The 16,065-nt window shown below is 39.8% G+C and overlaps 1 protein-coding gene across 1 annotated transcript; it reads left to right on the top strand.

The window, feature by feature from the left end:
• The first annotated feature begins 5,999 nt into the window (after positions 1-5,999).
• Positions 6,000-14,818, top strand: LOC112265489 (P2X purinoceptor 5). The gene is made up of 13 exons (XM_024442836.2): positions 6,000-6,088; positions 6,338-6,501; positions 6,855-7,005; positions 8,875-8,946; positions 9,070-9,145; positions 9,251-9,347; positions 12,860-12,955; positions 13,147-13,288; positions 13,509-13,639; positions 13,765-13,858; positions 13,964-14,029; positions 14,346-14,431; positions 14,544-14,818. Exons 2-13 carry the CDS (start codon positions 6,353-6,355, stop codon positions 14,650-14,652), a joined length of 1,269 nt encoding a protein of 422 aa, XP_024298604.1. The 5' UTR covers positions 6,000-6,088; positions 6,338-6,352; the 3' UTR covers positions 14,653-14,818.
• Positions 14,819-16,065: the final 1,247 nt, after the last annotated feature.

Below are 16,065 nucleotides of genomic sequence, written 5' to 3'. Positions count from 1 at the left end.
CTTTGCATACTCTTGGCATTGTCTCAACCAGCTTCACCTGGAATGCTTTTCCAACACACTTGAAGGAGTTCCCATTTGGGTAGAGCACTTGGCTGCTTTTCCTTCAATCTGTGGTCCAACTCATCCCAAACCATCTCAATTGTGTTGAGGTCGGGTGATTGTGGAGGCCAGGTCATCTGATACAGCACTCCATTACTCTTCATTTTGGTCAAATAGCCCTTACACAGCCTGGAGGTGTGTTGGGCCATTGTCCTGATGAACAACAAATGATAGTCCCACTAAGCGCAAACCAGATGGGATGGCGTATCGCTGCAGAATGCTGTGGTAGTTATGGTGGTTAAGTATGCCTTGAATTCTAAATAAATCACCAACAGTGTCACCAGCAAAGCACCCCCACACCAACACCCCTCTTCCTCCATGCTTCACGGTGGGAACCACACATGCGGAGATCTTCCGCACACCTACTCTACGTCTCACAAAGACATGGCGGTTGGAGCCAAAAATCTCAAATTTGGACTCATCAGACCAAAGGACAGGTTTCCACCAGTCTAATGACCATTGCTCATGTTTCTTGGCCCAAGCAAGTTTCTTCTTATTATTGGTGTCCTTTAGTAGTGGTTTCTTTGCAGCAATTCAACCATGAAGGCCTGATTCACACGGTATCCTCTGAACAGTTGATGTTGAGATGTGTCTGTTTTTTGAACTCTGTGAAGCATTCATTTGGGCTGCAATTTCTGAGGCTGGTAACTCTAATGAACTTATCCTCTGCAGCAGAGGTAACTCTAGGTCTTCCTTTCCTGTGGCGGTCCTCATTAGAGACAGTTTCATCATAGCTCTTGATGTTTTTTGTGACTGCTCTTGAAGAAACTTTCAAAGTTCTTGACATTTTTCGCATTGTCTTAAAGTAATGATGGACTGTCGTTTCTCTTTGCTTATTTGAGCTGTTCTTGCCATAATATAGACTTGGTATTTTACCAAATAGGGCTATCTTCTGTATATCATCCCAAAAATGTACTTTTAACAGGGCACATCTGTTAATTTAGATGCATTCCAGGTGACTACCTCATGAGGCTGTTTGTGGTAATGCTGGGAGTGTGCGGGTCTGTCATCGGGGCAGGGGGTGGCTGCTTTGAGGAGACTCAAGTATGGAGAATATTTTGATTTGTTTGGCACTTTTTGGACTGGGTGGGTATGTATAAACTGTATATATTTGCAAAGAAATATATGGGGGATTGGAAGTGATGCAGACAATTACATTGATGGAACCTACAATTTATCTGCAATATTAATGCTGATCTATCCTTGAAAAAAAAACACCAAAAAAACTCAGGAAATGTTTTTGGACATATTTAACCCCTTATTTTTTGGGGGCAAAAAACAACCTCCATACTTCCATTCGTTTTTATGTGATACGTTCAGATGAGTCCCGTGACACTTGTGGAGGCCGTACAGCAAAACGGAGAACAGTATTGTGTTTTGGAGAGTCTCCCCTTTCCATAGGGTCATATTATACTGAACACAAATATAAAGGCAACATTTAAAGTGTTGGTCCCATTTTTCATGAGCTGAAATAAAAGATCCCAGAAATGTTCTATACGCACAAAAACTTTTTCTCTCAAATGTTGTGCACAAATTTCTTTGCATTTCTCCTTTGCCAAAATAATCCATCCACCTGACAGGTGTGGCATATCAAGAAGCATTGAGCGTGTTTGGGATGGTCTGAATCGACGTGTACAAGAGTGTGTTCCAGTTCCTGCCAATATCCAGCAACTTCACAAAACAATTGAAGAGGAGTGGGAGAACACTCCACAGACCACAATCAACAACCTGATCAACTCTCTGCGAAGGAGATGCCACGCTGCATGAGGCAAATGGTGGTCACACCAGACTGGTTTTCTGATCCACGCCCCTACCTTTTTTTTAAGGTATCTGTGACCATCTGTATTCCCAGTCTTGTGAAATCCATAGATTAGGACCCAATGAATTTTATTTCAATTGACTGATTTCCTTATATGAACTGTAACTCAGTACAATCTTTTAAATTGTTGCATGTTGCTTTTATATATTTATAAATTACCTTTATGTATCGGCATCATGGCCTGCATCAGAGCTGCTGTGAGTGTTTATAATTTGTACACTTATGTAGACATTGCTCCATCCACATCTGTTCAATGCATCGAATGGGTTTGGAGTTGAGGGACAATAAGCAAGTGTTACCAAATATAACAATGTGCATTTCATATGTATTCTAATGAAGTGTGTACATAAAATGCAAAAAACAAGTTTGTAAAACCACAATGAGGACATCAACTTAGTTTTCATAAATCATTGGGTACAGAGCAAGAAAAAACATAAATTTATTTAAGCTCTAGTACTGCCAATATTAAAAACAGTCAAATGCATTCGTGAATTCAGTCGCTTGTTGCAGTTTATTCATTGTTTAATTATTCAAGGCTCCTTTTGTTTCATTTTATAATTAAAATGCTTGACTGTATTTAACGACATGGATGACTTGAATGCTGTGTGATGATATGCACAATATTGCAGTAGGTCTTTGTGCCAATAAGTAAATTACACAACAACAGTTAGAGTAAACAGGACTTTTAGGCTTGATGTTTCCACCCCCATGCTTCACAGTAGGTATAGTGTTCTTTGGATGCAACTCAGCATTCTTTGTCCTCCAAACACGATGAGTTGAGTTTTTACCAAAAAGTTATATTTTGGTTTCATCTGACCATATGACATTCTCCCAATCTTCTTCTGGATCATCTAAATGCTCTCTAGCAAATTTCAGACGGGCCAGGACATGTACTGGCTTAAGCAGTGGGACACGTCTGGCACTGCAGGATTTGAGTCCCTGGCGGCGTAGTGCGTTACTGATGGTAGACTTTGTTACTTTGGTCCCAGCTCTCTGCAGGTCATTCACTAGGTCCCCCCGTGTGGTTCTGGGATTTTTGCTCACCGTTCTTGTGATCATTTTGACCCCACAGGGTGAGATCTTGCGTGGAGCCCCAGATCGAGAGAGATTATCAGTGGTCTTGTATGTCTTCCATTTCCTAATAATTGCTCCCACAGTTGATTTCTTCAAACCAAGCTGCTTACCTATTGCAGATTCAGTCTTCCCAGCCTGGTGCAGGTCTACAATTTTGTTTCTGGTGTCCTTTGACAGCTCTTTGGTCTTGGCCATAGTGGAGTTTGACTGTTTGAGGTTGTGGAAAGGTGTCTTTTATACTGATAACAAGTTCAAACAGGTGCCATTAATACAGGTAACGAGTGGAGGACAGAGGAGCCTCTTAAAGAAGAAGTTACAGGTCTGTGAGAGACAGAAATCTTGCTTGTTTGTAGGTGACCAAATACTTATTTTCCACCATCATTTGCAAATAAATTCATTATAAATCCTACAATGTGATTTTCTGTATTTGTTTTCCTCATTTTGTCTGTCATAGTTGAAGTGTACCTATGATGAAAATTACAGGCCTCTCTCATCTTTTTAAGTGGGAGAACTTTGGGAGCACAATTGGTGGCTGACTAAATACTTTTTTGCCCCACTGTATATGGCACAGTTTAAAAAACTGGCTTATTGGAAGTCCTCTTTTTAATGGCTCGGGGTGGAAGGTGTCCCTCTATAATAGAGTATTTCTGTCCATTTCTTTTCTGTACAGAGTTGTAAACAGGGTTCCATTTGATTTCTTAATCCACATGTACAAGTTTATGTGCAAATTTAGTGTCACATACAATAGTGAATTTGAGATTGGGCTCAATGTCATTAAGTATTGCCATAATGTCTGACAGCTCTTCTCCCGTTCCTCCCCATATGCAAATAATTTTGTCAATATAGACACCACTTCAGGATTTTATTGAAAAATAGACTCATTTTTTTTCTCCAAAATTACCCACATAAAAGTTAGCATAGCTTTGAGCGAATGTGGAGCCCATCAATGTTCCATTCGCTTGGAGGTAGTATTCATCATCAAACCTGAAATAGTTACGTCAAAACATTTTCAGACAGTTTTGGGTATTTGTTAGTATCTCGGGCTCTCAAATAGTGAGATAGGGCTGACATAAATAATTACTCTGAGCAAAAGAGAATGTTTTGGGATTTTAACCCTCCAGACATTATTTCCTAAAGGTCTTAATGATAAAATGCCCATACATGTTATGTTGTAAATGTGAACATTAATTATTGCCACCACTTCAGATAACTCTGATATTTTTTCTTGCACTGTATGAAAACCTACTTGATAGGTCGATGTCCTCATTGTGGTTTTACAAACGTGTTTTTATGCGTTTTATTTACACACTTCATTAGAATACTTATACATTGTTATATTTGGTGCAAATTATAAACACTCACAAAAGTTCTGACGAAGGCCTTGAGGCCGTTAAATAAACTGGGTGTAACGGCCGTTGTTGGTGGAAGAAGGTGAGGACCAAGGTGCAGCGTGGTATGTGTCCATATTTATTAAAATGAACACGGAAATAACAACGCGAAACGACCGAAAACAGTTCTGGCTGGTGCAGACACACAACAGAAAACAATCACCCACAAAACACAATAGAAAACAGGCTCCCTAAATATGGTTCTCAATCAGGGACAACGATTGACAGCTGCCTCTGATTGAGAACAATACCAGGCCAAACACAGAAATAGCAAATCATAGAAAAACTAACATAGACAACCCACCCAACTCTCACCCTGACCATACTATAACAAAGACATAACAAAAGAACTAAGGTCAGAACGTGACACTGGGTGGTTTGAGCTCTGAATGCTGATTGCCTGAAAGTTGTGGTAAACATTTATTTTTACTGCTCTAATAGCGTCTAATAGCATTCGTAACCAATTTATAATAGCAATAAGGCACTTCCACGGCTAAGGGCTGTTCTTAAGCACGTTGCGTCGTGCATAAGAACAGCCCTTAGCCGTGGTATATTGGCCATATACCACACCCCCTCATGCCATATTGCTTAAATATAGAGCAGTCATAATAGCAAGAGCAGTGTGCAGGTTCATTATTTTTTCTCATCGTATTCAACTGTTACCATGCACCTGCAACAAAGATATCTCAGATTTGCGGGTTTCTTTTGAATTTTGTATTATGAGAACTTTGAAATATAACAAAGCCATGTGATTCATTAGCCACTTTGTTTTGAATTGTTAATTATTTTGTTACATATTGTATATTTCTACATATGGAGATAATTGACTTACACTGTAAGGTTTACTATAAAATATTACTCATATGTCTACTGTATATTTACGTTTACATAGGTGTGAATTGCCTCAGCATTTTGTTTTAAAATGTTTGCTCCAAAGAACTAAATAAAAATATTAAATAAAAAATCTGTAAAGTGAAACATGATTTTCCTGTTATAAATTTCAACATGCTTTGTAAAAGGTTAAATAAAGTCTGAGCTGCTGCTAAAGTGTATTTTTTATTTTGAGCCTGATGAGTGAGAACATAGAGTTATAGAGTTAGTTGGTTAGTAAGGCTTATCTTCACTATATTCAAAACGGAAATAACCTACCTGACAAGAAACCTTGTTGTGGAGTGAAGTTACATACTTTACTTCGAACTTTTGACATCTTGCAAACCATTGACAGCTTTGACATCTATGCCTCAGATTGAAAACCACACATGGGCTTACTGTTCTGACACGTTTCCCCTCCATTTCACCTCTAAAACCAACAACAAAAGCATCCCTGCCTTTCAAAACGTTGGTCTCATGCAAAAGTGGATATCAGTTACATTCCAGTGCGTACTGTTTTGTACAGAACATCGTAGGCTGTGGAAAAATGTTGCCACAACTTGCACCTGTGAACATCTGCATCCTGTGACTTGTTTCTTACATCTGCCACTCATTTCTTTTAAATCACGCTGCTCTACAGTGTGATGTTAATCCCCCCCTCCCCTCGCAAACTGTCTCTTCAGAAGATTTAAAAGCCATGCCCCTTGAAACTCATTGGCTGAATAGATATCTGACCTAAGGAAATGATGTCATCATTACATTGTTTCTAGTATGAAAGCTGATGGGTAGAGAGAAGATTTTAATTTGTATCCAGATTTAATTAATCTCGGAGACCAGGGTAAGAAACTAAACTATGATCTCATTTCATTATATTTTTTTATGTGAGTTTTAATGTATATTTTCAATATAATGAGTGTTACACTAGCACACTGAAAATACTATGAAATCAACATCGGAATGATTCCCAATATAGTTAATTTTGCTCTGGTCATTTTGGCACCCATGAACAAGTTCTGGACTGTGATGGCTTCTGTGGGTTCAAGGGTTGCAGTAGCTGTATAACCGACTGTTGTGTTCAAATTTACAGTATCACGGCCGGGGAATGGCTTCCAATAGCTGTAAAAGCAAAATTCTTTCAAATGTTCTTTCCTGTCTTAACTACAAGACTGGAAAATTCATCATTGCAGAAAGCAAGAGAGTCGGCACTTTGTACAGAGTTATACAATTATCCATCATTGGATACCTTGTTGGGTAAGGAACTCAACAAATTAATTTCCACATTTTCAAGATGTATCCCCTTATAATGATCTAAGGGCATATTAAATGTTATTAATCAAATACAATCTAGTCCATATATTTGTTAGTTCACATAAACGTAACGTGTAAAATATATTCCAATCAATATTTTAAACCCCTAGTAAGCTCCAACCTGCATTTAGATCTTCTTGATAGGAAGTTATGAAGCTTAAGATTTTTAGCTATCATGAAGATCCTTCCATCCAGCATTATATTTTTGATAAGCGTCAGTCTGGTATAATTCTAAACTTAAGCAGATTTTTTTAATCCTCATTGAGATAGCTATATTGTCCTCCTGGTCTACACAGGTATGTATTCCTGAGCAAGAAGTCCTACCAGGCCAAGGAGGAATCTATCCAGAGCGCTGTGATTACCAAACTGAAGGGAGTGGCGGTCACCAACACCGCAGAGTCCGGACGGATGGTGTGGGAGCCTGTGGACTATGTCATTCCACCCCAGGTCAGACTAACTACAATCCCATTTAAGTCCTTTGATGTTAATGTTTGGTCTTATTTCTATCTCATCCACTGTGCTTGACTGCTAGAATAAATATAATTATAAACTGGGTGGTTTGAGCCCTGAATGCAGCTTGGCTGAAAGCCTTGGTACTGAATAACAGACCGTATACCACGGTATGACAAAATATTTATTTTTACTGTTCTAAATACATTGGTGTAACCAGTTTATAATAGCAATAAGGCACCTCGGGGGTTTGTGGTATATAGCCAACATACCACTGCTAATGGCTGCATTCAGGCACTCCGGGTTGCAGTGTGCGTAAGAACAGCCCTTAGTTGTAGAATATTGGCCATATATCTCACCTCCTGCACCTCCTGCGGTTCCAATGGTAACCGCCCGTTCCACCCCATCCCTCCCCCCGGAAGCCTCATTGTCAGAGAAAAAACTCTGTGTCACATCTGTTGAATGTGTTTGTTTACCTTTATGCACACATTTTTGTGGTCACTCTCCCTTCATTTTTCTCACTGTTAATCATGAATGGTGAAACGTCTATACAGCATCTGCATGCCAATATTTTATCTCAATTAATTTAATGAGAATATGCATTTAGATCTTCTTGATAGGAAGTTATGAAGCTTGAGATTTTTAGCTATCATTCCATCCATTCCATCCAGCATTATATTTTTGATAAGCATCAGTCTGGTATAATTTTGCCACAATATATTCATTGATGAATATACTGTATATGTTTCATATAACTGTATATGTTTCAAGTAGATTGATGAACAAAGATACTGTAAGTCAAAACATTGCATTGAAGGCAAAAAAGTTGGTAGAGCTGCAATGGGTAAATCAATAAAAAAATACTCAGACAGGAACACAGGCAGACAGACATATAAACTCGCAGACAGGCATGTTTCCCTCTCTCTCTATTCACTAATCTCCATCTCTCTCTTCTCTCTCTCTCTCCCTCCCACCTTCCTTCTGTATCCATCTCTTTGCCTGCCTCTATCTACCTCCCCTTTATCCCCCCTCCTTCTCTTCTCTCTCTTTCACCCACTTCACCCTCCCTCCCGCAGTCACCTACTTCTCTCTCTCTGCTTCCTCCCATATCCATTCTCTCTCTGTCCTTATTTCCCTCACACCCCCTCTTCTCATCTATCTCCCTCTCCCTCCTCATTCTTTCCCACCTCTCCAGATAGGATATTGATGCATACATCAATACACTGCATTCAAGGCAATAAAGTTGGTGATAAAGCTGCAATGGGAGACAGACAGACAGACAGACAGACAGACAGACAGACAGAGACAGACAGACAGACAGACAGACAGACAGACAGACAGACAGACTTATCCACTCACAGAGTTTGAGTTTTCCCCCAATTATCCAATTATGTGGATCCCCAATTATTTATTTTTCCTTGAATGCAATGTATTCACTTATACCCTGATGCCTATCTATGCTTCAAAATCCTGTCTGTGGAGGTGGGAGAGAGTAGAGAGAGGTGTATGTGTATATGTGTTAAGTAGATTGACACACAGATAAGTCAATACATTGCATTCAAGGCCAAAAAGTTGGTGATAAAGCTGCAATGGGTATATTGATAAAAGACTCAGACAGACAGACAGGCAGGCAGGCAGAGTATTTCACCAATATACCCATTGCAGCTTTATCACTAACTTTCTTGCCTTGAATGCAATGCATTGATTAATGCATCAATATTTTTATGCATATCTTTTCGCTTTGAATATAATGTATTGACTTATGTGTCGTGTCTCGTGATCTATATTCTTCTGCAAATGCGTGCCACACTGACGCTTATCAGTTGATACCAGGCTGGTTTAACACTCTTTAATTTTTTACTATAGGGTGATGCAGTTTTTTTCATTGTTACCAATTTTATAGAGACACCAAACCAGAAGTTGGGCAACTGTGCTGAGGTAAGGAAATTCCCTTTCTTTGCTTTGTGTTGTCACCTTTAATCACCCTTTAAAAGTGCAATATACACTGTATTTGGTCTGTATTTGTTAAACCATACCAGTTTGTTTGGTATTGTTTCACAGAGCCCTGATGTGCCGGATGGCCACTGTAAGGGAGATAAAGACTGTGCAAAGGGAGAGTCAGTGAAAACTGGCCATGGTAGCAATTTTTGAAGACTCAAATTGAATTGAAACAAATTGAAACAAGAAATTATATATAATGTCTCCTTTACTCTTCACAAACATAAAATATAATTTTCTGTAGGATTTAGGACAGGCCGCTGCTTGAGAGACAATGGGAAATCCAGTGGTACGTGTGAGATATATAGCTGGTGCCCCATTGAGAGTTGCCACCAACCACAGTAAGTGTGTCATGATATGACAAAATCTAATGAAAATGTTTTGCATTCTACCAGGAAATGGCTTGCTCTCAGTCTTTTTCATGTGTGTATTTTGGGTAATTTCCCTTAAGTTTTGTTTTGGAGTGTCACCGAGGGCTTCATAGGAACATTGCTGATGATCACTGGAGTGTAACAAAGGGGAAAAAACGGAGCATCTCGAGTCTGATTGTCACCCCCCCTCGAGAGAATGCAAATATTCCCATTGGTTCACTGCAGATTGAAGCCTGTAGTTAAGGCCTTGCAGAAGCTGCATGGAGGCAGAAAAATTCAAAAGTATTAACGGAGACAAAACTAACAATATCATACCTGTGTTGAAGTCCCAAGACCAACTAGAAGATAACAAAGCAAAAGCAATACTATTCAGAAAACACCTACACAATGTCCACTCTTGCCGCAATGACCCTCACTTTGACCTTGTTGATAGAGAAGTACAGAAAACAATATTTACCTCACACCTGACACTTACCTCTCTCCCGACACCAGTAGACCAGTAGGCTCGAGCCTAGGCCCCACGCTTTTCTCAATTTACATCAACAACATAGCTCAGGCAGTAGGAAGCTCTCTCATTCATTTATATGCAGATGATAAAGTCTTATACTCAGCTGGCCCCTTAAACGCTCTACAACAAAGCTTTCTTAGTGTCCACCAAGCTTTCTCTGCCTTTAACCTTGTTCTTGACACCTCCAGAACAAAGGTCATGTGGTTTGGTAAGAAGAATGCCCCTCTTCCCACTGGTGTGATTACTACCTCTGAGGGTTTAGAGCTTGAGGTAGTCACCACTGTCCTTCACTCAGCACATATCAAAGCTGCAGGCTAAAGTTAAATCTAGACTTGGTTTCTTCTATCGTAATCGCTCCAGTTTCAACCCAGCTGCCAAACTAACCCTGATTCAGATGACCATCCTATCCATGCTAGAATACGGAGACGTAATTTATAGGAAAGGGTGCTCTCGGGCGACAATTTTTTTTTTTACCATTCGGCCATCAGATTTGCCACCAATGCTCCTTATAGGACACATCACTGCACTCTATACTCCTCTGTTAACTGGTCATCTCTGTATACCCGTTGCAAGACCTACTGGTTGATGCTTATTTATAAAACCCTCTTAGGCCGCACTCCCCCCTATCTGAGATACAGTACATACTGCAGCCCTCATCCTCCACATACATCACCTGTTCTGCCAGTCACATTCTGTTAAATGCCCCCAAAACACACACATCCCTGGGTCGCTCCTCTTTTCAGTTCGCTGCAGCTAGCGACTGGGACGAGCTGTTAAAAACACTCAAACTGGACAGTTGTATCTCCATCTTATCATTCAAAATCTCAATCATGGACACTCTTACTGACAGTTGTGGCTGCTTTGTATGATGTATTGTTGTCTCTACCTTCTTGTCCTTTGTGCTGTTGTCTGTGCCCAGTAATGTTTGTACCATGTTTTGTGCTGCTACCATATTGTGCTGCTGCCATGTTGTGTTGCTACAATGTTGTTGTCATGTGGTGTTGTTACCATGCTGTGTTGTCATGTGTTGCTGCCATGCTATGTTGTTGTCTTAGGTCTCTCTTTATGTAGTGTTCTGGTGTCTCTCGTCGTGATGTGTATTTTATCCTATATTTTTATTATTAATCCCAGCCTCTGTCACCGCAGGAGGCCTTTTGCCTTTTGGTAGGCCGTCATTGTAAATAAGAATTTGTTCTTAACTGACTTGCCTAGTTATATAAAGTTTAAATAAATAGAAGAATCCACCCCGATCCGTCACTGTCGAAGAAACTAAGATCCATCTGAATTTTTTAAAATTATCTAAACATCTGGGGTAGACAACATTGACAGCACACTCAATAAACAAGCACCCAATGAATACCTACACCACTTCCTTCTGCCTTGGAAATCTGCAGTTGTTATAATGATTCACAAACCTGATAAAGACCCATACATCACAAGCTACAGACCAGTCAGCCTCCTCAGCCATGTTAGAAAGCTGTTTGAGAGAGTACTCATCCAAAGACTGAGCAGCCACACTGAGGAAATGGGCCTTCTTGGAGTCCATCAGGCTGGCTTCAGAAAAACAAGATCAACTACAGATAAGACTTTCAGAAGAAATTCTCCAAAATTTCAAGAAAACATTTTTTACCCTGGCCGTCTTCTTAGATATAGAAAAGGGATTCGACAAGATGTGGCATAATGAGTTGTGCTATCTACTTGCAGACTCCAATCTTAAACTACCACCTTCCATCAAAAACATCAACACCAGCTTCCTCCACAACCGCACAAATAAAGTAAAGGCTTCCACAGCAATATCCCCACCATTTACCCCTGAAGCAGGTGTCCCAAAGGGGGCAGTCCTATGGCATTCCTGCTATATATTAGACATCTATTAACCCCCATCCACCATAGGTCAAGTTTCACAGTTTGCTGACAACCTCTTCTACTGGTCCAGATGTCCTCAACTTGCTGCCAAAAAACTTGAGCTAGAGACATGGTCTAACATGTGGTGCGTAAAGCTGAACCCACAAAATACTTAATGTGTCCTCTTTACAAGACGCACCATGCAAAAAACAAAGAAACCCATTGAAATCAAGCTTTATGGCAAATTAATAAATGTAGAAAAAGTGGCTAAATTCCTTGGCATCACCTTTCAGAAGAACATGCACTGGACAACACATATCGCAAACATAAAGAGAGTAAGGGACGAAAAAGACTCAACCACTTAAAAACAATGTGCGGAAGAAAATATAGAAAATCACCTCAGACAGTGTTTAAAGTCTATTTCAGCTACATCCGATCTCTCTTTAAATACACCCTACCAGCCTGGATAACAGCCTCACCACAGCAGATTAATTGGCTACTGACAATCCAAAACATAGCAATAACAATGCCCTACAGACTACCAAGGTACACCAGTAATCATTACACCCACAACATATCTGGACTCAGTCAATCATTGGTCAGAAGTTCATCAACAGAGCCATGCATAACCCATTACTGAAGGAAGCTGTGGAAGAGGCCAAATGGACCACAGACACACCCATGTCCAGAACGCTCCAAGGTTAAAACTAACCCAACATATTCCACTATCCCGACATAGCCGTGCACAACTGACTCCAATCAGACATTACCATATGTTATTTTATACATACATTTTCTTTTCAAATATACAATTACAGTTTATATATTTTTTTCTTGTTCTATTCAATTTAGAGATATCTAACCCTAACCACCTACCCTTATCCTAATCCGGGTTCGTATCCTCTTCCACCCCTCACCCAACCGCCACCCCTTACCTTAACAAGGGTCCGTATCCTACACACACACAGGCACATACACGCATGCACGCACATACACACACACACACATACACGCATGCACGCACATACACACACACACACACACACACAGACACACACACACATATGCACACACACACACACGAGCATGTGTACACAGTAGTAATCTTCCTTCCCTTTCATCTCTTCAGGGATGGACATAAACACATGTCTATTTTAAGAGAAGCTGAAAACTTCACAATCTTCATAAAGAATTTCATCAGATTTCCCAAATTCAGTTTCTCAAAGTAAGTTATCTATGTTAAAAACACATACAAAATAGACAGACTGGTGGATTTCTGACAGAGTTTTCTTCAAATGTTTAAATGTATAAACTAGAGCTGGAGTCTTTTAATCGGTTAATATGAAGTATTTCAGAGAGCTTTCTGCAATTTGATATAAAAACATTTATCTTTGAAACGTTTCACCCAATTATGAGGGCCAATGTTCAGGACACAGCTGACAAATACCATCTGAAGAAATGTCACTATGATGAGCTCCTTGAACCCTACTGCCCCATATTTCGTCTGGGAGACATTGTTTACCGGACTGGACACAGCTTTCAGGACATGGTTTTGAGGGTCAGTTTTCACAATTGAAAAGTGTATTTGTGGTTGTTATTGATGATGACGTTGATAAGGATGAGGATGTTTTTTTTCAATTACTTTAAGCAGTTAAATGTAGACTCTGTAAGATGTGCATACCATCCAAGAGTAAGCCACCAACAAAATACTTGTACATAAAAATAATGTAAATAATAGAACATTTCACTATCAATACTCTCTCTCTCTCTCTCTCCAGGGTGGTTCAATTGGAATTCTGATTAAGTGGAAGTGTGACCTTGACAGAGATCACTCAGAATGCAAGCCACGGTACAACTTTACTCGCATTGACATTAATGCATCCAGAGAGTCCACAGGATTCAACTTCAGGTGACACACATTTGCACACACACACACAATCACGTGCACACTCACACACACTCAAGAAGTTGACAAATACTACTTAATTTGAAGTCATACTTCAATCTTCCACATTTTTGGTACTCTCATAACAGACATGCTCGGTATTACAAAAATGAGTCTGGAGAAGTCTACCGAACACAATTCAAAGTGTATGGCATACGCATCAACATCATGGTGCATGGAAAGGTATGAAATATGTCTTATTATATGGCTTTTCAGGATGAATGCATCTATTTTGTTTCCTGATGTTTTGACTCCCTTATTGTTACTCTCTTCTATTTTCTACTACAGGCTGGAAAGTTCTGTATCATTCCCACCGTTATCAATATAGGCTCAGGACTAGCTTGTATTGGTGGTGTAAGTATTATTCAACAGACCTGCACATACCTGTACAGTCAAAACAATACTTTCAGATCAACTTGTTTTTTGAAAAGATGACATTCGTATTGAGACTATACATATCAATTTCACAGAAGAGGCTGGTGGTCTGTAATGTCTGTAATGGTAGAAATGGAATGGTAGCCGTTCCATGAATTCCATTACAGCCATTCCAAAGTGCCCGTCCTCTTCTAGCGTCTCCCACCAGCCTCCTCTGCAATATAGGTATATAGTATATTTTATTGTATAATATTATTTTATTTTGTATATGTTCATGGGCCTCGTTTTATTGCAGGGGACCTGGCTCTGTGACTGGATTCTTCTCTACCTGATGAAAAAGAGGGAGTTCTATAAGGACTGGAAGTTTGAAAACGTCAAGAAGTATGGCATTTACAATAAATATTTGCCTGAGTTTTAAAAAAAATCCTGGTAACAGAGATTAAGACACTCTTGTTATAAAATGTCATGTTCATTCACACTCCACCTTCTACAGGAAAGACAGAAACGCGTCTAACATCACAGAACACTATAACGGTACAACAGAGGATACAAAACAAATCCCAGAAGAGCAGCAGCTCACTGACCAATCACCTGAGGTTTAACACCATGGCAGCAGCTCACTGACCTATCACCAGAGGTTTAATCATGACAGGGCGGCAGGGTAGCCTTGTGGTTAGAGCGTTGGGCTAAGGTTGCAAGTTCGAATCCACTAGCTGACAAGGTATGAATTTGTCATTCTGCCCCTGAACAAGGCAGTTAACCCACTGTTCCTAGGCTGTCGTTGTAAATAAGAATTTATTCTTAACTGACTTGCTTAAATAAAGGTACATTTTTTAAAAATTTTTTTTAAAGTAGCTCACTTAGCCGTACCTAAAGAAGCTGGTTGAGAGAATGCCAAGAGTGTGCAAAGCTGTCATCAAGGCAAAGGGTGGCTACTTTGAGGAATCTCAAATATAACATACATTTTAATTTGTTTAACACTTTTGGTTACTACATGATTGCATATGTGTTATTTCATCGTTTTGATGTCTTCACTATTATTTTACAATGTAGAAAATAGTCCAAATAAAGAAAAACCTTTGAATGAGTAGGTGTGTCCACATTTTTGACTGGTACTGTACATAAAGGTACAGTATATAACACCATAAAGTATCATATGTTAATGAACTTGACAGTTTTGCCATGCATGCTTACTCTATCTATCTAGAATCAAGACTAGACAAGAAATGAGTGAATGAGCAAACTGGTATTTTATACTGTCTTTGTCTGGTCACTGATCACTTGTGAGGTAACACCTTAAGACATACTTTCTGGGTGAGTTCAAATCTCAGATATCATTATTTTAGCTGAATTAGTTAACGATGATGGCATACCAATAGACTACATATGAAGATATAGTGTTAGATTAAGATATTCACGTAACATTTCAGGTATCAATATTAAGCTATTTAAATTAGGATAGGTGTCACGTTCTGACCTTTATTTCCTTTGTTTTGTCATTATTTAGTATGGTCAGGGCGTGAGTTGGGTGGGCAGTCTATGTTTGTTTTTCTATGATTTGGGTATTTCTATGTTTTGGCCTAGTATGGTTCTCAATCAGAGGCAGGTGTCATTAGTTGTCTCTGATTGAGAATCATACTTAGGTAGCCTGGGTGTCACTGTGTGTTTGTGGGTGATTGTTCCTGTCTCTGTACCAGATAGGACTGTTTAGGTTTTCCATGTTTATTGTTTTGTAGTGTTCATGTGTACATTTACATATTAAAAGAACCATGGACACTTACCACGCCGCATTTTGGTCCTCCGATCCTTCTCGCCTCTCCTCTTCAGATGAAGAGGAAATCCTTGACAGAATCACCCACCTCACTCGGACCAAGCGGCGTGGTAAACAGCAGCGACGACAGCAGCAGCAACAACAACAGCGGCCAGCATCACAGGACTACACAACTTGGGAGGAGATAGACAGACAGGTGGGCGGTCGACCCAGGGAGAGTGCCGGAGCCCGCCTGGGATTCGAT

This window comes from Oncorhynchus tshawytscha, linkage group LG13 (assembly GCF_018296145.1).
Source record: "Oncorhynchus tshawytscha isolate Ot180627B linkage group LG13, Otsh_v2.0, whole genome shotgun sequence".
NCBI lineage: Eukaryota > Metazoa > Chordata > Actinopteri > Salmoniformes > Salmonidae > Oncorhynchus > Oncorhynchus tshawytscha.
The sequence above is the reverse complement of the archived record's forward strand: the minus strand, read 5'-3'. Positions and strand labels throughout refer to the sequence as shown.